General features: G+C 40.4%; 1 protein-coding gene across 12 annotated transcripts in view; it reads right to left on the bottom strand.

Annotated features, from left to right (window-relative positions):
- ptprma (protein tyrosine phosphatase receptor type Ma) overlaps positions 1–25,836 on the bottom strand; it is a 227,135-nt gene that overhangs the window by 121,207 nt on the left and 80,092 nt on the right. For all 12 annotated transcript variants that reach the window (XM_084103532.1, XM_084103531.1, XM_084103529.1 and 9 more), the window contains exons 3-7: positions 18,335–18,609; positions 12,059–12,137; positions 9,804–9,925; positions 8,753–8,927; positions 136–429 (exon numbers count right to left, since the gene is read on the bottom strand). In XM_084103532.1, coding sequence (XP_083959658.1) covers positions 136–429; positions 8,753–8,927; positions 9,804–9,925; positions 12,059–12,137; positions 18,335–18,609 — 945 coding nt within the window. The remainder of the gene's footprint in view (positions 1–135; positions 430–8,752; positions 8,928–9,803; positions 9,926–12,058; positions 12,138–18,334; positions 18,610–25,836) is intronic.

The raw sequence follows: 25,836 nt of genomic DNA, 5'->3' as shown, positions 1-25,836 counted from the left end.
ATGACTCACATGAGTGAATCTCAACGCACTAAAAAAACCCTGGAACAGATGACCGAAGTCGACACCTTTCAAAGCACAGCCAATGATTATAGCCAACATTACACGAATCGCAATGCTAGATACTGAAGCGCTGACCTGCACACTTGGTTTTGGCTCTGAGCGGGGGTCCCGGCGCTCCGGTTCCGCCCTCGTTCGGTCGGGTGAGCAGAACGCTGATCTCGTACTCGGTGTCGGGGTCCAGGTGGCCGATCTTGTGGTTGGGTTTGTCCACGGGCTGGTTGTCGATCAGGCTGCCGGAGAGAGTGCGGTACTCCACCTCTTTCTCCACGATGGGCCCGTCTCCGTTGATGGAGTTGGCGTTGAGCTGGATCCACAGGTACGTGGCGCCCACCGCCGTCAGCTGAGGAGGAGCGATGGGAATCGGAGGCTCTGGACACACGGATCAGAACGGTTTTAATCAGAGGTGTGGTCGATTCTTTTGTAGTGAGTATACAGTCATAGAAAACTTTTAAAAAAATCATTACATTTGAACATTTTTGTGCTGAGAAACTACTGATAAAAGATAAAAAATGTATATAATTTTAAAAATAATTTTACATATCAAGTCAGCTTTATTTATATAGTGCTGTTTACAACACAGAGTGTTTCAAAGCAGCTTTACAGAGATAACAGGAAAATAATGCAAAAAGTTTGTTTCCAGAAGAAAATAGCGTCACAAGTAAGTTCAGTGATGGTATATATATATATATATATATATATATATATATATATATATATATATATATATATCCGTGAAAACCATGATGTCATCGTCCAGCTCAGTTCAGTTCTCATATAATGGTGTCAATCAATAATATTGTTGAATATTAAATTAAATGATTTAATATCTTTCGTATTCCTTCCTTATAACTCAGGAAGGAAATAAGGTACAATGAAGTTCCCCTACATGCGAGCTGCATCTGGATCAAATGTTGCACTGATAGCCAGTAAGTAATCAAAAGTAACAGCATTGGAAACAATGTAGCCTTTTTGTTTAGCCCTTGACGCCCCCTAATGGGCATTTTTAAAATAGTTCCTCCGTGAGGATTGTCTCATGATCGACGCAATGAATTATGTTGATTTTGGACTAATTTCAATCGAGAGCATTCACTGTAAGCAATGATGTGCCATTTTCAACGATCTGTGCATGTTTCATAAAGTTACGAGCGAAAACGCCACGTGAAAGCTACATTTGTTTTTAGTTAGTGTCTGTGGAGTTTTGTGTGTTGCACCTCCGTGAGGAATATTCTCGTGAATGGATTATGTTTGTTTTTTTAAAACTCATTTGAATATTGAATCTGCTGTAAATAATGATGTGCCATTTTCCACGATCTGTGCATGTTTCCTGAAGTTATGAGTGAAAACATCAAATCAAATCAAATCAAATCAAGTATATTTGTATAGCGCTTTTCACAATACAGATTGTATCAAAGCAGCTTCACAGTATTAAAATAAAATAATACAACAAAGTTTGTTTCTAGTGGAATTTATTGATTGATAGAATAAAATTAAATATCCCCAAAATATCCCCAACTGAGCAAGCCAAAGGCAACAGTGGCAAGGAACCGAAAAAACTCCATCAAGTGACCTAATGGTGTCCTAAAACTCCATCAGGTGACCTAATGGAGAAAAAAAAAAAACCTTGGGAGAACCCAGGCTCAGTCGGGGGCCAGTTCTCCTCTGGCATTTATGAACTAGAGGCCGGATTGTAGTTTGAAACTGTGAGATTAACAATATTATATGAATGCCTGGCTGAAAAGATGCGTCTTTAATCTAGTTTTAAACTGGGAGAGCGAGTCCGAGCAACGAACAGTATCAGGAAGGCTATTCCAGAGTTTTGGAGCCAAATGTGAAAATGCTCTCCCTCCTTTGGTGGATCTGGATATCCTAGGTATGACCAAAAGCCTTGAATTTATTGATCTTAAAGAGCGCGATGGATTATAGGGCGATAGAAGATCCGTTAAATAGACTGGAGCTAAGCCGTTTAGGGCTTTATAAGTCAGTAGCAATACCTTATAATTAATACGGAACTTTATAGGTAACCAATGTAGTGATGATAAAATCGGTGTTATATGATCATATTTTCTTGATCTAGTAAGAACTCTAGCAGCTGCATTTTGGACCAACTGTAGCTTGTTTATTGAGGATGCAGGACAACCGGCTAATAAAGCATTACAGTAATCTAGTCTCGAGGTCATGAATGCATGAACTAACTTTTCTGCATCAGAAACTGATAGCATATTACGTAGCTTAGCAATGTTTCTAAGGTGGAAAAAGGCTGTTTTTGTAACATATGAAATATGATTTTCAAAAGACAGGTTGCAATCGAGTATAACACCCAGGTCTTTTACTGTAGAGGATAAAGTAACAGGACATCCTACGATGTCAAAGTTGTATTGTGAGAGGTTCTGTGGGCGGTTTTTTGAACCGATAAGTATTACCTCTGTCTTGTCTGGATTTAATAAAAGAAAATTACGCGTCATCCAATCTTTTATATCTTTAACACACTCTGTCAATTTGGATAATTTAGCGTTTTCATCTGGCCGTGATGAAATATATATGTGAGTGTCATCAGCATAACAATGGAAACTAATTCCATGTTTCCTTATAATATTTCCAAGTGGCATCATATATATTGAGAATAATAGAGGGCCTAACACAGATCCCTGCGGCACTCCATAGTTTACTGGAGTTATAAACATGAGTGAAGAAAGGTCAAACTTGTGCTGAGAATGACCGCAAAGCAACTGTGTTGTTGTACAAGTGTGTTTCAAGTGACGCCAGATCCAGGTCACAGGCCATGGAAGCCCCAGTGGTCCAAAAGTAAGTGCTTCGCAACACAGACGGGGTGAATTTATGAATGAAAGTGTGAAAGTTCTGTCACAAAACGATGTTGTTACGTATCCTCACACTTTTTTAAGTGTGTATATGGCGTATATCTGCGTATCACGTGGACTACACCACCGGTTTAATTAGTGAGAGTGAGAGCATTGCTGTCATGTCAGATTGTTCTGATCTTCATGCTCTAAACTGAAGCCGGTCCTCATGGCACTCGAAGGCCTAGTAATTCTGTTAATGAAATGGTAAGATCAGTGAGAAGCTGTTTAATTCCGCCCCATGTCTCTGGCTTTAATCTTAAGTGGGCACAATTAAGCGACCGCGCAGAAAAGCCACGACTCCCAATCTAGAGTGTAATCTTGTGACGGGGCGGAGTGATTCCTCTGAGCTAATGACTTAAACCAATTAATTTCCTGACCTTCATTGTTTTAGATGAGCCAAATTTCATTAGTCACCACCCCTACGGTCCTGCTCCAATTCACCCGTGATCCCGTTCCAGAAATGCCCGAAACGCCACACACACACACACACGCACACACGCACACACGCACACACGCACACACGCACACACGCACACACACACACACACACACGCACACACGCACACACACACACGCACACACACACACACACACACACTAAAATACACACACACTCACTCACACACACATGCACAAACACAAACTCACACACACATTGGATTTGGGGGCTCATTTGCATATTCATAGAACCGTTTTTTTTTTTCAAGGATTTTTTTTTTGAACATGTCATTTTGGTGATAAAAGGTGAGTTTTAAGAGATAAAATAATTGACTACAGGGGACTTTAGGAGATATGAACGATTCCGCATTTTTCCCCACTGTAGAGCCTTGGTGACATGGTGTGAGTTCTACAATTCCTCAAAGTTTCACGTCTCTACGACTTACGGTTTGATCTGCCTGATCACTTTTAGGGCAGAATGTTGATCTTTGAAAATCCTAAAGATTACAATAGTGTTTCAGCACCACACGATCGAACCCCTAAATATATACAGAGAGAACATGCTAACTCTTTATTTTGATAGTCCCTTTTGAACATTCTTTTGACAGTAAGTAACTCTGCAACTACATGTCAACTAGCTCTCATTAGAGTATTAGTGTACTGTCTGCTTAATATCTGCTAACTCTTTATTCTGATGGTCCCCCAACAGACATTAAACTGACTATAAGTAACTTTGCAACTACAAGTCAACTTATTCTAACCCTAACCCTACCAGTCTATTAATACTCTAACACTCTAATGAGAGTTAGTAGACATTAAGGTGCAACGATACTTATCGTCAACAGAAGGGACCATCAAAATAAAGTGAAACCGAGAAAATGAAGATGGAAAACACTCAGAAGAAAGTCAGTCAGAAGAGAGTGAGGTGGTGAGCCTGTTCTGCTGGAGAACATGTGAACACCATCACACACACACACATCTCAGATTGAGAGCTCAGGTCTGTGTACAGGAACCGCACAACAGCGTATCGATCTGAAGCGTGGAGAATGCCAATTACAGCTGTGGTAATGGAGCATCCATCATCCTGGCAGATGTGTGTGTGTGTGTGTGTGTGTGACCAGAGACACACTCCACTACACCAACATCTCTCCATCCATATGCTGCTCACACACACACACACACACACACACACTCACACACACACACACACACACACCTACAGCTCTCCATCCATCCGTCTGCTGCTCACACTCACTCGGGACACAAGTCCTGTACAGGGATTATAATAGAGTCAATCATCACCAGTGCTAGTGCTCACAGTGAAGAGATGAAACACACACCGTTTCCCCAGCAGAGACAGAGCAGATGTTGAGCTGATGCTCACACTACGTTTACATGCAACCACATAATCCGTTATTAATGGGACTGACGGCTCAATCGCACTGAAAAGCCTTCATGTAAAACACCTTAATCGATCCGATTGAGCTCGATCCAGACGAAATTTCAATTTATTTAAAAGTTTATTCCTTTTCTAATCCGATCGAGAGAACATGTAAACACTTGATCGGATCGAAAACCGAAACTGAAAGGACTGCGCATGTGCAATGACGTAGAAATCGTGTAATGACGTAGAAATCGTGTAATGACGTAGAAATAGCGCAATGACGTAGAAATAGCGTAATGACGTAGAAATAGCGTAATGATGTAGAAATAGCGCAATGACGTAGAAATAGCGTAATGACGTAGAAATAGCGTAATGATGTAGAAATAGCGCAATGACGTAGAAATAGCGTAATGACGTAGAAATAGCGTAATGATGTAGAAATAGCGCAATGACGTAGAAATAGCGTAATGACGTAGAAATAGCGTAATGACGTAGAAATAGCGCAATGACGTAGAAATAGCATAATGACGTAGAAATAGCGCAATGACGTAGAAATCGGGTAATGACGTAGAAATAGCGTAATGACGTAGAAATAGCGCAATGACGTAGAAATAGCATAATGACGTAGAAATAGCATAATGACGTAGAAATAGCGTAATGACGTAGAAATAGCGCAATGACGTAGAAATAGCGCAATGACGTAGAAGTAGAAATAGCGCAATGACGTAGAAATAGCGTAATGACGTAGAAATAGCGCAATGACATAGAAATACCGCAATGACGTAGAAATACCGCAATGACGTAGAAATAGCGTAATGACGTAGAAATAGCGCAATGACGTAGAAATAACGCAATGACGTAGAAATAGCGTAATGACGTAGAAATAGCGCAATGACGTAGAAATAGCGCAATGACGTAGAAATAGCGTAATGATGTAGAAATAGCGTAATGATGTAGAAATAGCGTAATGATGTAGTAATAGCGTAATATGTAGAAATAGCGTAATGACGTAGAAATAGCGTAATGACGTAGAAATAGCACAATGACGTAGAAATAGCGCAATGACGTAGAAATAGCGTAATGACGTAGAAATAGAGCAATGACGTAGAAATAGCGCAATGACGTAGAAATAGCGCAATGACGTAGAAATAGCATAATGACGTAGAAATATCGTAATGATGTAGAAATATCGTAATGATGTAGAAATAGCGTAATGACGTAGAAATAGCATAATGACGTAGAAATATCGTAATGATGTAGAAATAGCGCAATGACGTAGAAATAGCGTAATGACGTAGAAATAGCGTAATGATGACGTGTGACGCGCTGAACGAGCTGTTCTCCTGTTGAATAAAGTGTGGTATAAACGAGTGTGTCGTCCTCCTATAATCCTCCACTTCTGTGTGTGTGGAGTGGAGCAGGACAACGGCCCTCCAGTGCTGCTTCAGACTCTCACACACACACGACTGGTTTTGGGCATTTTTACTGTGTGATCAATATTAGCAGCGGCACAACGGCTCATATGATCATTATCTCCAAATTATGACCAGAAATGGATAAATATTAAGTCTGCTGATTAAAACAAATAAAGAACCGGTGTAGGAGAATAGTTATTAAATTATAAACTGTATATTCGTGCAGTGTGCGCATGTCAAAAAATCAATCCCGATTTGAAGCTTGTGAGATATAAACACACACATCAACCCGATCACATGATCAGCGTTCATGTAAACTAGGGTGACCATATTCCAGGACATGTCCGGCCGGGATTTCGAGATCGCCCAAAATATCCAGGATACAGCTTTTGCTTTCTCGTCGCCATTCATTTTGTTTACATGCACACCTTTTGATTCAGTAGGACTGAATTAATTCCGATTGGTGAATCTGAATGTAGTGTTCACATGAACGCTAAACAAGTGATCGGTTGATGTGCGTTTTAGCATTGCTAAGAAAATTCCTGTTTTCGTCTCGATCGGGATCCGTGTGAATGCATGACCTGCAAAGCTGGCACGTACGTGTCAGTGTCAAATAATGTAATAATGTAAACATAATGAATGGTGACTGTAGAAAGCAAAAGCCGAATCCCGGGCATTTTGTGCGATCTCGAAATCCTGGCCAGACATGTCCTGGTTAAACAGGACGTATGGTCACCCTAATGTAAACACTACAGTCAGATTCATCAATCAGAACCAGTTCAGTCCGACTGAAACACCAGCGGAGCCTGTAAACACTACAGTCAGATTCATCTCAGGACTGCACTGTGCCATCAAGACCAGCGGACGCAGCTTTCTGATGAGATCCTCTATCACGACTCGACTAACATGAACTCGTGTGTGTGACCCTTTAAACGCCTGTTGTTCAGAGGAACGTCTCGTCGTCAGATCTCCAGCAGCTGAAGTGATTAAAGGTCATGTGACATCAGTGTCAGTGAAGAGACCCTTCGGTTACCAGAGGTCAGAGGTCACAGTGTCAGCGTTCAGCTGTGTGTCACCTGTGAGAGTGTGTGTGTGTGTGTAAGTGTGTGCTGCTGTAATGTGAGCGGAACATCACAGCTGTGTGTGTGTGTGTGTGTGTGTGTGAGAGAGAGAGAGTGTGTGTGTGTGTGTGCTGCTGTAATGTGAGCGGAACATCACAGCTGTGTGTGTGTGTGTGAGAGATAGTCAGTGTGTGTATGTGTGTTCATGTGTGTGTGTGTGTGTGTGTGTGTGTGTGTGTGCTGCTGTAATGTGAGTGGAACATCACAGCTGTGTGTGTGTGTGTGTGTGTGTGTGTGAGAGATAGTCAGTGTGTGTTTGTGTGCTCGTGTGTGTGTGTGTGAGAGAGTGTGTGTGAGAGTGTGTGTGTGTGTGTGTGAGAGTGTGTGTGTGTGTGTGTGTGATATATCAGCTCTGTCATTATAGTGTGTTCGGCTGTAACTCTTCCTCGTGTTCATCATCTCCAGCGGAGGGTTGATCCTCTCGTTCGTCTCTCGTCGTTTATTAGCCCAGAGTGGCTCAGAAATCGCATTACTTTACATTTCGCCCCTTTAGATTAAATACCACCCTGTTCTGTTGTAGAGACGTGTTGTAAAGGCTGTGTGTGTGTGTGTGTGTGAAGGGCAGCGACGGGCGTCACAACGCTCTGGTTCCTCCAGGAGAGAGACGCCGCGGGTTAACAAGACTGACCCGCTCCCCTGACAACACAATGAGAGTCATAAATCATTTACAGCACGCTTGCTTTCTGTTTTCACACACACACACACACACACACACACACACACACACACACACACACACACCCCAAACCTAACAATAAATTTACCAACTAAAAATAAAAAAATATTTATTACTGGACACAAAATGTATGTTTCAAAATATTTTTATATAAAATTATATATATATATATATACATACACGTATTAATATTTATAAATATTTATTTATAAATTAAATAAAAAAAATTATGAAAAAATGTAAAAGTATTTTCTATTGTTTTCTTGAACTGGACGTCGGAAGTTGTATGTCGTGTTTGATAAGAGTTCATGTTGAACGTTTATTTTGCGGGTTTTCTTCTGGTTGTGTGTGTGATGATGTGTGTGTGTGTGTGTGTGTGTGTGTGTGTGTGTGATCGTGTGACGAACAGTGAAAGAGAACGAGAAGGAAAAACAGATCCGAGGGGAAGTTGTGTCACTCCAGACCTTCAGCGAGGAAGAGTGCCTGTAGTGCGAGAGTCAGAGATGATGAAGAGTTCACACACACACACACACACACACACACACACACACACACACAGAGGTCCTGTCGCGTCACATCAGCTCCGCTCACGACAGAGCCCTCAGAACTCCAGACCGGGATTAGAAGAGTGGAAAATCCCAGAACTTCCAAATAACAGTGTGTGTAAATGACAGAGGAGCGTTAGATCTGCACACACACATACACACACACGGGAATGCAGGCCAGGGTGCGGCCACACACACTTCTAATAACACCAGACTACGGACAGGTGCACTCCCCCCCCACACACACACACTCACGTTTGACCACCAGCGCCCCGTAGCTGGACACTCCCACGCCCCGCTCTGAGTGGACGATGCACCGGTATCGGCCCGAGTCGCTCTTGGTGGTGTTGAGGATGTCGAAGGTGGCGGTGTAGCGTCTGGGGTTCACGGGTCTCGTGTCCTTCATAGGAGCCTCGCGGCCGCCGATGCCCTGAGGAACGACAACACACATCAACACCGACCTCCGGTGCTCCTCGCTCACCTCCGACAGAAACATTGTCGGAATGATACGAAACTTGGTAAAGGTTTTGGCACTTGCTTTGTGAACACACAAAAAAAAATCATGGACATGATTCGAACAGGTTTAATGGTCTGATAAAACTAGTCCCACTTGAGCTCCTCACGGTCAAACATGAGCGCACTGGAAACGAATGAGACGAGTTTCCTCTAGTGGAAGCGTTTGGAACTGCAGCCGAACAACATCTCACTGATCACTGATCATTTACTGAGATATCAACCTTAGATTTGGAACACAACTTGTTTAGATTTATGGCTTTCACTTTCTTGCAGTTTTAAAGTAAAACATGTTTTTGAAAATATATATTTCATATAAAAATTAAAATTAGTATTTTTGCAATTCTGTAACTTTTTCTGTTCACTTTTTTAAACATTTTTCATGTCAGCAATAATCTGCCAAGTGTCATCTTCAGTCTGTGCTTTAAAGCATTCGAGATTTACCAGTTTAAGCTGGAAATTTAATGTTCAGGTCTATGCTCAAAAAGTGAATAAATGGATTATAAATACAGCGTAAATATAATTTAGTACCATAAAATCTCCTAAAAATACAAAATACAAAATAAAAAACATTATCAAACTAAAATATAGTACATTAATTTCATTGAAATAAAAAAAAAAGTTTCGGTCATTTTTGAGCAACACGAGAAGAGCAGCAAAGGGTTAAACGTCTGAGGACGAACCTGTCAACACAACTCAATCATCATCAACGCAGACGTGGAGTTATAACTGAGTGTGTGAGAGTTATAACTGAGTGTGTGAGAGTTATAACTGAGTGTGTGAGAGTCGTCACCTGTAGCCAGAGCATGTAGTTGACGTGATCTTTGGGCTGCCCGTTAATAGTGCACTGGAACGTGGCCGTCTGTCTGGCGTTGACCTCCACGCCTTTAATGTGCAGGAAGTGAGGCGTGTTCACTGACACACACACACACACACACAAAGAGAGAGAGAGAGAGAGAGAGAGACATACATTAGTGAGTGTTCCAATGGTGAATCAACTCAAATGACTCATTGAATCATGTGTGGACGCCTTTCACCCGGCTGCCTGTCAATCAATCACAAAATGCATCGGCACACATTCCCATCAGGATATAACAGGATCACATTCTCCAGCTCCGGTTCAAGGGCAGCAAAGAGCGTTTTCCAGACGGAAAGGTTACAGAAACACATCTGCTTCAGAACGGAGAAAAACACCTTCATGTTACAGCGCAAGAAATCAAGGTGAGCTGATACTAGAAGATTCATGAGCATGTGATTCTTTCAACCAGAAATAATGTGATTCATGTGTGAGCAGGAGTTTGAGAACGAGGGATGAGAAATGGAGGGAAAGAGTGAAGGTCAAACATCATTCAAAACCATTTATCAGCTGATGAATCACATTATATGAGCCATTCACAGGCGGTTATTAAACGTGATGCTGTGCGACTTTATATCCGTCATCATCGGCTCCTGTTTATGAAAACTGCTGCTTACAAAAGTGCGAAAAAGCCCGTTAAAAACGTATTCAATCAAAATAGAGTAAATCACCTTTGTAACTTGGTGCTTCAAATAATGATTATATCGATTACATCATTACACCAGTAGGTGGCGACAAGTGACTGTTAAAAAATTGATTTATCTTTGAATCATTTATTCAAGAGAGATTCATAAAAACACTGATTCATCCAGTAATGAAACAAGTGAAGACTTTATGAGTGAGTCACTGAATCATCACTCAAGAGATTCGTTCAGGAACGTTGATTCATCCAGTAATGAAACAAGTGAAGTCTTTATGAGTGAGTCACTGAATCATCACTCAAGAGATTCGTTCAGGAACGTTGATTCATCCAGTAATGAAACAAGTGAAGTCTTTATGAGTGAGTCACTGAATCATGACTCAAGAGATTCATTCAGGAACGTTGATTCATCCAGTAATGAAACAAGTGAAGTCTTTATGAGTGAGTCACTGAATCATGACTCAAGAGATTCATTCAGGAACGTTGATTCATCCAGTAATGAAACAAGTGAAGTCTTTATGAGTGAGTCACTGAATCATCACTCAAGAGATTCATTCAGGAACGTTGATTCATCCAGTAATGAAACAAGTGAAGTCTTTATGAGTGAGTCACTGAATCATGACTCAAGAGATTCATTCAGGAACGTTGATTCATCCAGTAATGAAACAAGTGAAGTCTTTATGAGTGAGTCACTGAATCAACACTCAAGAGATTCATTCAGGAACGTTGATTCATCCAGTAATGAAACAAGTGAAGTCTTTATGAGTGAGTCACTGAATCATCACTCAAGAGATTCGTTCAGGAACGTTGATTCATCCAGTAATGAAACAAGTGAAGTCTTTATGAGTGAGTCACTGAATCATCACTCAAGAGATTCGTTCAGGAACGTTGATTCATCCAGTAATGAAACAAGTGAAGTCTTTATGAGTGAGTCACTGAATCATCACTCAAGAGATTCGTTCAGGAACGTTGATTCATCCAGTAATGAAACAAGTGAAGACTTTATGAGTGAGTCATTGAATCATCACTCACACTGATTTTGTTTAATATAATTAATTCAAATTCATTCAATATTTTTTAAACAGACTGCAGAAATTTATATTTTGTCAGAACCTCTAATAAATGACATGTTTGTTGTTGTTGTTGTCTATTCAGAATCATACGAGAATCTGATCTGTGTTTTAAACAAAAAAATCATGATCCTCAATTCCTCCAGGATCGTGCAGCTCTCTGTTATTCGGCGCACCAGTGATCCGCTCCTGTTTATGAAAACTGCAATAATAAAATAAGTGCAAAAAAGCCAGTTAAAAACGCATTCGATATGGGGTTATTTCTAAACTAAAACTGAATAAAACTGATAATTGAATAAAGCTGAAATGAAATATCGGTGAGCTAACCCGCACAGCCTCGGCTGAAAAGAGGGATGAATAAAGAAAGAAGCAAACTAAGCATGTTCTCTGAGCTGTGTGTGATTGGCTGTAACATGTTTGGTGAACGATGAGCTAAAGAGCAGAGGATTGTGGGTATCTGAGTGTCGATCACACACACTTACTGCACTGATGACCCTGACGGGAGATTCCTCTGATGGCCAGCAGACCTCGTTCCCCAGACGTCACCATCTCAAACACCAGCTGAAACACACACACAGGGGCGTCAGTCCGGGACACACACTTCATTATCATTACAGACTACACACACTACAGGCACACTCAGTGTTTCTTCATGCACTGCTCAGTTCTGAGCTCTATTTTGCTTCCATAACATGCAACTAGTGGAAAGAAAACATCCGAACACACACATTTAAGTGTTTATTTTATAGAACACACGCGCACACACACACACACACACACACACACACACACACACACACTACTTGACACACACCGAACTCTACAGTTTTATTCATATCTATATTCTGAAGGTTTGTTCACGAATCATTCGCCTGATTTATACAACATTTTACTCCTAAAAACATGGTGAAAATGTATTTATATTCTGTCTGTTGACTGTATTTCTGTCCAAAATCCAAAACCCCCTCTGTAAAAACCTTTAAACTCACACAAGAAATTTGAGCCTGACTTTATCCGATGTTCAGATTTCTGTTCTGGGAATATATGCAAATGAGTGCATATTTAAGGTAATGCCTCATTTGCATATTCAAACATAACATTTCAGAAATGTTTAACACAAAACCCTTAATGCACTGGTGAAGTACGGTGATATCCATTACATTTGTACATTTTTCCTGTGTTCATCTGTGGTGTTTAGAGCAGAATAAACACAGTAAACATGTTTCCACACCATCAGTGTTTTAGTGTTTTTCCTCTAACGACTGCAGATCTTAAATGTGCTATAACTTTATTTTGTCATCTTTTAAACTACAGCGCTTTTATGGTTTCAAAGCAGCTTCACAGTAATAACCAGAAACACAACAGTGTTGATGTTGTGAAATTCATTAATTATGAAACGAATTCAGTTTGAGCTGTAAAGCGTCTGTACAGAAGACAACAGCGTCATCATTCAGATCGTGTGTTGCTCTCATCTGAATTACTGAATATTAAACCCCACTCGCAGACAGAAAACACTACAGACACAAAACACACATCTGGAAATCATGAGGTGCTTAAAGTTTTTATTTAATATCAAAATGATTGTCAGGAAACTGTTGATGTAGATCCATTTGTGCTCATATTGTCCCATGTTTCTCTCAGGTCTGGTCATTTATTGTTTTAGAGCTGCATGATTAATCGTTAAAAGAACGCAACCTCGATTCAAACACTCACATGATCTTATTCCTAAATAAAAGTGATTCAGCTCTATGGATAAAAGTTTATATTTCGGATATAAACACTGATGTCTACGGAAGCGATCAAAATTGAGTAAATCACCTTTTGAAATGAACTTGACGCTTCAAACTACGATTGCATTGATTACATTGTTACACCAGTAGGTGGCGACAAGTGACTGATAAAAAATGCATTTATCTTTGAATCTTTAATTCAAGAGATTCGTTCAGAAACACTGATTCATCCAGTAATGAAACAAGTTTTTATGAGCGAGTCATTGAATCATTCACTCAAACTGATTTTGTTTAAAATAAATAAATCAAATAAATTAGATATTTAAACAGACTGCAGCAATTAAAGTCCCCCTGTGGTGAAAATCCAGCTTTTAAAGTTGTTTATGTGTCTATGTGGTGTTTTTAATCTGCTTTAAGACAAACCATGTGTAAATTCATAAGTCGACTCCATTGCTGAGTATTTCCTCCTTAAAACTGCAGTGAACCAAAGACAGTCTCAAAAACACGCTTTGAAATCGCTGGTGTTTCTGACGTCACAAACTACCTTGTAACCAATCAGATCACCGTGTGATCGTCAACCAGTGGATCTCTGAGCTGAGTGAGTGAGTGGAGGCGGGGCTCATTTGCATATTCATAGAACCGCGCATACTAAATGAGGCAAGGGTGTCGAGTTACATTCAAGATATTTTAAGACATGAAGACGGAAAAAAAAAGTTTAAATATGTAATTCTGGTGATCAAAGATGAGTTTTAAGGGATACAATTATTAACTACAGGGCGACTTCATATATTTTGTCAGAACCTCTAATAATGTTTTTTTTTTTTGTCTATTCAGAATCATACAAGAATCTTATCTGTATTTTAAGCAAAAAAATAAAACATCATGATTCTCTACTCCCCCAGAATGGCGCAGCTCTCTGTTATTCAGAGCACCAGTGACGGGTGTACAGGTTAAAGCCACAGGCTCAGATGACACCAGCGCTTCTGTGCTCCTCCTCCTCATATTGAGCAAGAAGGATCTTGTGTCTGTTCCAGCGCTGAAGACTCAACAGGAGCTCTAGAGACGCTCCAGTGCTTTACAGGGACAACAGTCCTGATACCATCAACACAATCTGCACTTAGAGAACGCAGAACACAGCAGAAGATCGTGAGGATCTGATTCACATCGACAGAAATCAGCAGGATCATCAGCACTGCCCGCATTAAACACAGATGACCACACATCTATCCTCTTTATCCTCTGGAGAGGGAAAATACATATCAGATGATAATACAATGGTACTTTCATCTACCATGATATTTCCAAAACGCTGCTCTAAAAGTATAACATTGTTACATCTTACACAATATTGCATTAACACAGTGTTACCATGTGAAAATCACAGCAATACTGTGGAACTTTCATATCCCAAGCTACTCAATAATTACCATATTCATATAATATTAATGAAGAATACCACGCAATGTTTACCATGTCTATAGAAAAGCTGTGGTATTTTCTGGCACGTCTGCAGTCATTATCACAGCAGACGTTGCTCAGGAGAACCTGAATGAGACACTGTCAATGCGGCCGGAACAAAAGAGCGAAGGAGAGACCGTTAGCGGCTCGCGCATCACTTTATTAAACCAATCAGATCGATTCTCCTCCTGTCGTTCAGCAGACGAGCGCTGGCTTCCAGGCCTCTAATTACAGTTTAACGACGATTCTCACCGGGAGAACCAGAGGAATCAAGTCCACCGGGATTTACATGAACTGAGCTGCAATTTCCAGAAAATAGTTTTTTATAACTAGGATGCCATATTATACCATGTTAGATGTACAATATAAATATATATTTTTTTGTCCTTGTAAACTTTTTAAACAAGATTTGTTTATTCTTATTTTTGTTATTATGGGCTGCTGTCTCTTTAAGATGTAAATCTCTCTAATGCACAGATCCAATATACTCACACACACACACACACACACACACGCAACAACACAATAATCTCACTAATACACAAATGCAACAACAGCCCAGAATATTTTTGATTGTGATCTGTAGAATCCTGAACACAAACGTCCACCTTCATTATGAATAATATTAAAGTTTCTGAATAAACTCAGAAACTGATCCAATTCTTCTCTAACTATATAATCAACCTCATGATTCTTTTGTTTGTTTCACTGTTTTGTGATGTTAATAACTGTAACTCTAACGACACCTGTCCAAACACTGTTTATCGAGTCTCTTTTGTTCCAGCATTTATTTGTGAGTTGCGTCGATGTGTCAATCATCTTCATTCAGAGCCGCTAAACACACGGTTCCTCGCGCGAACAAAGCAGAGGTCAGAGGTCACGCATTAATCCTACAGCTCACCTGCGCGCTATAAATACCCAGCGCAACATGTCGACGCGGATCACGGAGGACCCGACCGAGACGGTTCACACACTCACACTACATCGTGACATCAGGTAAACCGAGACGCAATCAGAGACGGCGCGTTCCCTCGGTGCGACCCAGAGGAAGAGCACAACAGGAGAGAAACACACACACCCTGTCATTACAGAATAAGAGATGAGAGTAATTTCTGTGTACCAGGTGCTTTCATCTTGACAAACTCTTAAGATACAGTGCAATTACACAAACCTGCAATTAGCCAGGCATCGCTAATTAGCCACAGCGCTGAAGGATTGGAGATTGCATTGTTAATCTCTGCTAGTATTAAAAAGTCACAATCGCATTTTTCCTTAATTACGCTGGATGAAGAGAAACGTGTGTGTCTCCGCAGATGCTGTGTGTTTCTCACAGGACTTCTGGAAGCCGCTGTCGTTCGCCGTCCAACAGTCTCTCGTGGGACACACACAGATCTGAGGAGCGTGTCTGAGCATCGGGGCGGTGTGTTAGCGTGAGGACGTGATGCTCATGTGGAGGGCGACTAACTCAAGCTGGAGTGTGTTCACAATCACACACACTTCTCAGATGTTTCTCAGGGATATCTCACGTGTGTCTCCGTCAGCTTCAGATCTGAGCTCTGATTGGTCAAGACAGGGAAGTGTGTCTCCGTCAGCTTCAGATCTGTGCTCTAATTGGTCAAGACAGGGAAGTGTGTCTCCGTCAGCTTCAGATCTGAGCTCTGATTGGTCAAGACAGGGGAGTGTGTCTCCGTCAGCTTCAGATCTGAGCTCTGATTGGTCAAGACAGGGAAGTGTGTCTCCGTCAGCTTCAGATCTGAGCTCTGATTGGTCAAGACAGGGAAGTGTGTCTCCGTCAGCTTCAGATCTGAGCTCTGATTGGTCAAGACAGGGAAGTGTGTCTCCGTCAGCTTCAGATCTGAGCTCTGATTGGTCAAGACAGGGGAGTGTGTCTCCGTCAGCTTCAGATCTGAGCTCTGATTGGTCAAGACAGGGAAGTGTGTCTCCGTCAGCTTCAGATCTGAGCTCTGATTGGTCAAGACAGGGAAGTGTGTCTCTGTCAGCTTCAGATCTGAGCTCTGATTGGTCAAGACAGGGGAGTGTGTCTCCGTCAGCTTCAGATCTGAGCTCTGATTGGTCAAGACAGGGAAGTGTGTCTCCGTCAGCTTCAGATCTGAGCTCTGATTGGTCAAGACAGGGAAGTGTGTCTCCGTCAGCTTCAGATCTGAGCTCTGATTGGTCAAGATAGGGAAGTGTGACTGCAAAATAACTGCTATTTGTTATGAAATTAAATAGTGATGCAGAAACTACACAGGTCTACTTAAAAAGTAAATGTAAATTAATAAATGAATATTTGTTATGAAATTAAATACTTAAATATTTGTTATAAAATAGTGATGTAGAAACATCATATTTAATAAATAAATAAATATTTATTATGAAATTAAATACATACTTAAATAATAAATAAATAAATAAATAAATAAATAAATATATATTTGTTATGAAACAGTGATGTAGAAACTACATATACATTTTTTTTAAAATATATATTTATGTTACGGAATAGTGATGTAGAAACAATATGTTTAAAAAACAAACAAACAAACAAAAATAAATAAATAATTGTTATGAAATTAAATAGTAATGGCAGAAACTTTTTACTTTTTTTTTTTTACTTATATATATATTTATTTATTTGTGTGTGTTTATATATATATATATATATATATATATATATATATATATATATATATATATATATACATACACACATACATACATACAGTACATACATACATACAGATATATAGGGTTTAACAATTTATATAATGAATTGTTTAATAGTTTTGATGTTAAATTGTATATATAGATATATATAGATATATTTATAAATTATTTATATATTTATTTAAAATTAAATTATTTAAACAAATTGATAAATATATATATTTTTTAATTATTCAGATAAATAAATGACTGTCCAGTACTGTGTGTGTTGATCTGTGATGGTGTCTCGCTCTGTCAGACTCTGTTCTGCCCAGTTCCTGTCCTAGCGCGGCTCTCTCAGTGTCCGTATGTTCGTCCCGCTGGTTCCCACACGAGAGCTTTTATCCAGAAACGAGCGTTCAGCTGCTGAATGTTGAACATCGAGGCTTTGAGGAACGTCATGCAGGTCTGAACAAACCAACCCAGCGGGGGGGCATTTGATCAAAAAATAATTGAAGTTCCTCTGTTAATGAAGGCGGCGAGCCAGTGGGAATCTAGCAGGTGTCGAGGCGTCCAACACGAGCCGGTTCGCGGGTTTGTGTCGAGAGCAACAGGAAACGGAATTAATTAATGAGATGCGCAGCAGCGTTTCCCTGTGGTTGAGATAGGGCTGCATAATTAGTCCCATTTCTAATCGAGATTACGATTACGGATGCCATGATGACGTCATCGTTCAATTAAGCAAAAACTTAATTTTGATCAATTCCCCCGGAAAACAAGACATAATATCTTATGGCATTTTACTACTGTACTTAAGTTAAGGCATCTCGATTTAAGAATTTTTTGATATTTGGACTGGAAACCAGACAAAAATACTAAGTAAGAAAAGCATTTTTGCAGTGTAGGACGTAAACGTGTGTTCACCTGGTAGTAGTTGGGCCAGAATGTGCTGATGGCGAGCTCCACCTGGATCCACTTCTGCAGGGTTGGACCGGACGCGTTCCACACCGGCACTCCCAGAGGACTGTTGTTCTCCCTGACATAGATGTAGAGCTGGCCGGGACTGGACGCCTCTCGACCCGCAACGTAATACTGGAATATGACGCAGTGTGTGTCGTTCTCCTTAAACTGGGGCATGAAGAGCTGAGCTTTCTGTCCCGAGAACCTTCCGGAGGCGTTCGCCATCATGAACGCAGAATCTGCAGAGAGAGAGTTACAAACGTTACAAGGTATAAATACACATGTAAATACGTAGGTATAAACGCTACGTTTACATGAGACCAAATAATCCGTTAGTAATGGGACTGACGACTCAATCGCACTGAAAATCCTTAATGTAATGATGTAGAAATAGCGTAATGATGTAGAAATAGCGTAATGATGTAGTAATAGCGTAATATGTAGAAATAGTGTAATGATGTAGAAATAGTGTAATGATGTAGAAATAGCGTAATGATGTAGAAATAGCGCAATGATGTAGAAATAGCGCAATGTAGAAATAGCGCAATGACGTAGAAATAGCGTAATGACGTAGAAATAGCGTAATGATGTAGAAATAGCGAAATGACGTAGAAATAGCGCAATGATGTAGAAATAGCGAAATGACGTAGAAATAGCGCAATGACGTAGAAATAGAGCAATGACGTAGAAATAGCGCAATGACGTAGAAATAGTGCAATGACATAGAAATAGAGCAATGACGCAGAAATAGCGCAATGACGTAGAAATAGCGTAATGACGTAGAAATAGCGTAATGACGTAGAAATAACGCAATGACGTAGAAATAGCTAAATAGCGTAATGACGTAGAAATAGCGCAATGACGTAGAAATAGCGTAATGATGTAGAAATAGCGTAATGACGTAGAAATAGAGCAATGACGTAGAAATAGCGCAATGACGTAGAAATATCGTAATGATGTAGAAATAGCGCAATGACGTAGAAATAGCGCAATGACGTAGAAATAGCGCAATGACGTAGAAATAGCGTAATGATGTAGAAATAGCGTAATGACGTAGAAATAGAGCAATGACGTAGAAATAGCGCAATGACGTAGAAATAGCGTAATGACGTAGAAATATCGTAATGATGTAGAAATAGCGTAATGACGTAGAAATAGCGCAATGACGTAGAAATAGCGAAATAGCGTAATGACGTAGAAATATCACAATGACGTAGAAATAGCGCGATGACGTAGAAATAGCGCGATGACGTAGAAATAGCGTGATGACGTAGAAATAGCGCAATGACGTGATGTAGAAATAGCGTAATGACGTAGAAATAGCATAATGACGTTGAAATAGCGCAATGACGTAGAAATAGCAAAATGGCGCTGAAATATCGTAATGTCGTAGAAATAGCGTAATGACGTGTGACGCGCTGTGTCGTCCTCCTATAATCCTCCTCTTCTGCGTGTGTGGAGTGGAGCAGGACAACGGCCCTCCAGTGCTGCTTCAGACTCTCACACACACACGACTGGTTTTGGGCATTTTTACTGTGTGATCAATATTAGCAGCGGCACAACGGCTCATATGATCATTATCTCCAAATTATGACCAGAAATGGATAAATATTAAGTCTGCTGATTAAAACAAATAAAGAACCGATGTAGGAGAATGTACAATCTCATGACATGTCCAATCCGCTAACATCAGCCCTGTTTCAAACACACCATCATGTGTTGAGTGTGTCAGTACACAGGAAGTAACCTCAACAGGAAGAGGAAGAGGAACGCCTGACCCTCGCGCAGACAGACCAAGGTCTCTGGACATACGCACAGTAATGTGTGTGTGTGTGTCAGCCCGCTCAAAGGACTTGTGTGTGAAGTGTTTGCTCGACTAACACAGCTGTGGAAAAGACAGGAAGTGAGTTTCTAAAACGGTTAATGAGAAGCTTCTCTGTGATATGAACGCTCTGGAAAGCAGATGTTGATTTTAGGCCGGTGTGTGTGTGAGTGAGTGTGTGTGTGTGTGTGTGCGTGTGTGTGTGTTTGCGTAGAGCAACATTAAACCTCATTTACACTGGTTTAACAGTATGAAACCAACGGATCGCATCGGCCGAGTCAACTTCAATATTTTCATCATATTTGATACACGGGTTAGGATCTAAATGATCAAAACTTTGCTGTAAAAGTCTGATGGATCAAATGATACTCATCTGAATACATGCGCAAACGTTTAGTTGAAAAGCAGGCGTTCATCGAGGAGTCACGAGAGTCATCAGGAGTAAACTCTGGACAATTCAGACGAGACCATCTGACAAACTACTGTCACAATGAGCTCATTACTGAAACTGCTGACACACACACACACACACACACACACACACACACACACACACACACACACACACACACACACACACACACACAACTGTACATGTGTTGCCTCTCTGTGACCCCACACATCTGTGAGTGTGTGTGTGTGTTGTATATACATATACATATATATATATATATAATATATATACATATATATATATATAATATATATACATATATATAATATAATATAATATAATTTAATATAATATAATATAATATAATATAATATAATATAAAATACAATTAAAAAAAAAAAAAAAGAAGCATCTCTGAACTTCCTTAAGCTGGACTGTGACGCTATTTTCTTCTAGACACAAACTTTGTTGCATTATTTTCCTGTTATCTCTGTAAAGCTGCTCTGAAACACTCTGTGTTGTAAAAGCGCTGTATAAATAAAGGTGACTTGACTTGACTTGACTATAGACGTAAAACTTCAGATCCTACAAACTCATCCTGTGTTTCCCAAACCCCAGGCCTCACATTCCCGATCCAAACCTGTCTGGACCGGCTGTGTGTGTAATTACACACACACACACACACACACGTCGCGGTTCTCTGGCGTGTTCGCTCTTGTCTCGTGTGTTTCGAGTGTCGAGGCGAGATTGCAGGTTCAGATCTCCTGCTGTTTCCAGCACCTTTCATATCCCGAGGAGAGAAATCCCATCTTTCCTTCATTCTCACACTATTGTCTGCGGAGCTCCAGAAACTCTCAGCCTGGAGGAGCGGAAAGAGGAACTGAACGACTGAATGTTTATGAAAGGGATTGTTCAGCCAAAATAAATAATTCTGTCATCATTTCTAAACCTGTTTAAAGGAGTCGTTCACTTCAGAATTAAAATTTCCTGATAATTTACTCTCCCGCACGTCATGCAAGATGTTCATGTCTTTCTTTCTTCAGTGGAAAATAAATGAAGGTTTTTGAGGAAAACACTCCAGGGTGTTTCTCCATATAGTGTCTTCAATGGGGTCCAACGGGTCGAAGGTCCAGATGTGAGTTTCAGTGCAGCTTCAAAGTCTCGACACGATCCAGCCGAGGAATAAGAGTCTCATCTAGACAAACCAGCGGACATTTTAGAACAAAATAAACATTTATGTACTTTTTTAACCACAAATGCTGGTCTTGCACTAGCTGTGATGCGCAAATGTTTATTTTTTTAGAAAACGACCGATGGTTTGGCTAGATAAGACCTGGAATGTTTTCCTCAAAAACCTTAATTGGGAGTGAGTAAATTAACAGGAAATTTTTATTCTAAAGTAAACTAATCCTTTAACTTTCATTCGTCCATGAAACAAATATAAATATATATACAGTGAGGAAAATAAGTATTTGAACACCCTGCTATTTTGCAAGTTCTCCCACTTGGAAATCATGGAGGGGTCTGAAATTGTCATCGTAGGTGCATGTCCACTGTGAGAGACATAATCTAAAAAAAAAAAATCCAGAAATCACAATATATGATTTTTTAACTATTTATTTGTATGATACAGCTGCAAATAAGTATTTGAACACCTGTCTATCAGCTAGAATTCTGACCCTCAAAGACCTGTTAGTCTGCCTTTAAAATGTCCACCTCCATTTATTATCCTAAATTAGATGCACCTGTTTGAGGTCGTTAGCTGCATAAAGACACCTGTCCACCCCATACAATCAGTAAGAATCCAACTACTAACATGGCCAAGACCAAAGAGCTGTCCAAAGACACTAGAGACAAAATTGTACACCTCCACAAGGCTGGAAAGGGCTACGGGGAAATTGCCAAGCAGCTTGGTGAAAAAAGGTCCACTGTTGGAGCAATCATTAGAAAATGGAAGAAGCTAAACATGACTGTCAATCTCCCTCGGACTGGGGCTCCATGCAAGATCTCACCTCGTGGGGTCTCAATGATCCTAAGAAAGGTGAGAAATCAGCCCAGAACTACACGGGAGGAGGTTGGGGGTGTTTTTCTGCACATGGGACAGGGCGACTGCACTGTATTAAGGAGAGGATGACCGGGGCCATGTATTGCGAGATTTTGGGGAACAACCTCCTTCCCTCAGTTAGAGCATTGAAGATGGGTCGAGGCTGGGTCTTCCAACATGACAATGACCCGAAGCACACAACCAGGATAACCAAGGAGTGGCTCTGTAAGAAGCATATCAAGGTTCTGGCGTGGCCTAGCCAGTCTCCAGACCTAAACCCAATAGAGAATCTTTGGAGGGAGCTCAAACTCCGTGTTTCTCAGCGACAGCCCAGAAACCTGACTGATCTAGAGAAGATCTGTGTGGAGGAGTGGGCCAAAATCCCTCCTGCAGTGTGTGCAAACCTGGTGAAAAACTACAGGAAACGTTTGACCTCTGTAATTGCAAACAAAGGCTACTGTACCAAATATTAACATTGATTTTCTCAGGTGTTCAAATACTTATTTGCAGCTGTATCATACAAATGAATAGTTAAAAAATCATATATTGTGATTTCTGGATTTTTTTTTAGATTATGTCTCTCGCAGTGGACATGCACCTACGATGACAATTTCAGACCCCTCCATGATTTCTAAGTGGGAGAACTTGCAAAATAGCAGGGTGTTCAAATACTTATTTTCCTCACTGTATATATATATATGTACATAGTTTTGGTCAGAAAGCATCTCTGTAGTAAGTGTTATTGGCTCAGAGATCTTTCATCAGAAACAGTTTCTGACTCAAACATTAGTTCAAGAAGAAGCAGCAATTGTGCAAAATCACATCTGTGACGGAGAGACGTTTCTCAGCACAGATTCTCTGATAAATGACACGAGAGAGAGAGAGAGAGAGAGAGAGAGAGAGAGAGAGAAAGAGAGAGAGAATGAAACCTTTCCCAGAAATCACAGCGTTCCCAGGATTCAGTTACTCAGAAACACTAAACACATAAAACATGTCAGAAGGAAGAATAAGCATCAAATAAATCAGCCAGAGTGATTCCTGGATGAGTTTCCTAGTGATTCATTATCGGAATAAAATCGTGTTCTACAGTGATGCCAAAAATCATTTATACCTACATGTCAATCATTACATCAAACATCAAAGCAACTGTCAAAAAACATATTAAAGTCGCCCTGTAGTCAATCATTTTATCCCTTAAAACTCATCTTTGATCACCCAAGATGACATATTTAAATGTTTTTTCCATCTTGAATGTAACTCGACACCCTTGCCTCATTTAGTATGCACGGTTCTATGAATATGCAAATGAGCCCCGCCTCCACTCACTCACTCAGCTCAGAGATCCACTGGTTGACGATCACACGTTGATCTGATTGGTTACAAGGTAGTTTGTGACGTCAGAAACACCAGCGATTTCAAAGCGTGTTTTTGAGACTGTCTTTGGTTCACTGCAGTTTTAAGGAGGAAATACTCAGCAATGGTGTCGACTTATGAATTTACACATGGTTTGTCACTCAATATCACTCACTTCATATAAATATCAGCATCTACAACAAATCTACAGCATATTTTTGCTTAGTTTAAGCTGTTTTTTCCTCCATATTCTCACTATATCAGATTATATGAGCCATAAAAGCCTGATGAATCAAATATGATACTCAACGAAAAATATGCAAATGTTTTGTTCAAAAACAGACCTTCATCTTCAAGCCAGCTTTGATATCGGTTTTATTTTGTCACTTCCAGCAGCGAGAGACACAAAACCAGCCATATTGACTTTGATGGGGAAACGTTTGAGTGAAGAGAGTAAAGATTGTAAAGCACGAGGTCACAGCTGTGAACGCAGAACATTAACAATATTCATATCTATAAACGCCTGCTCTGATTCTGTGTATCTGATGAAACGATAAACTCTCGGCTGCGCTCATTTCATCTGCATTGATCTCGGGGTTATTATGGCCTGGCAGATCTTGTTATGTTTGGCCTACTGTACAAAGTTACAAGGTGAAATTGAGTTTGTGCATCAGATCTGTTCATGTTAACGCACATTCCTGCTTCATTATGGTTTCCCGGCTCAGTTAATGCACTCCGGTCTCTCTGGAACAGATATCAGGTGTCAGTTTCAGGAGATGTTGAGTGGAAGGAAAGCGCTGTAAGGTAATTACGCTCGTGTGGCGAATAATGGATGTGTGTGACGCACCTGGCGTGTGTGTGGCTCCTGTAACTCATTACACTGACTAAACGCTTCTTTCTTCATCCGTGGAGGAATGGCAGCAATCTGGTGTGGATTCGCCCGCGACATGTTTAAAGAATTTAAAGAATTACTGTTTACAGATTAAATTAAATCCTCTAAACTTTTTAAAAGAATACTCCACATAACCACTGGTTTGCATGATAATTCCTGACTCCATACCGTCCATCAACAAACAGTGTTCAGTTCTGAGAACATATTTTAACTTTCTAAGCACTTATATTCAGTATCTTTTTTGAATATATTCATTACATTTTATGCAAGGCATGAGGCGTTTCCATCACACGAAAAGACTGACGCGACACTCGTTGACCCAGGATCTGGGTTACACAAAAACTACCCAAACACTGGGTTGTTACGTCTGACCCAGGATCTGGGTTACACAAAAACTACCCAAACACTGAGTTGTTACGTCTGACTCAGGATCTGAGCAACACAAAAACTACCCAAACACTGGGTTGTTACGTCTGACCCAGGATCTGAGCAACACAAAAACTACCCAAACACTGAGTTGTTACGTCTGACTCAGGATCTGAGCAACACAAAAACTACCCAAACACTGGGATATTACGTCTGACCCAGGATCTGGGTTACACAAAAACTACCCAAACACTGAGTTGTTACGTCTGACTCAGGATCTGGGTAACACAAAAACTACCCAAACACTGGGTTGTTACGTCTGACCCAGGATCTGAGCAACACAAAAACTACCCAAACACTGGGTTGTTACGTCTGACCCAGGATCTGAGCAACACAAAAACTACCCAAACACTGAGTTGTTACGTCTGACTCAGGATCTGAGCAACACAAAAACTACCCAAACACTGGGATATTACGTCTGACCCAGGATCTGGGTTACACAAAAACTACCCAAACACTGAGTTGTTACGTCTGACTCAGGATCTGAGCAACACAAAAACTACCCAAACACTGGGTTGTTACGTCTGACCCAGGA

This window comes from Abramis brama (assembly GCF_963993115.1).
Source record: "Abramis brama genome assembly, chromosome: 24".
NCBI classification, from domain to species: Eukaryota; Metazoa; Chordata; class Actinopteri; order Cypriniformes; family Leuciscidae; genus Abramis; species Abramis brama.
This window is presented reverse-complemented; position numbering and strand designations above follow the sequence as displayed.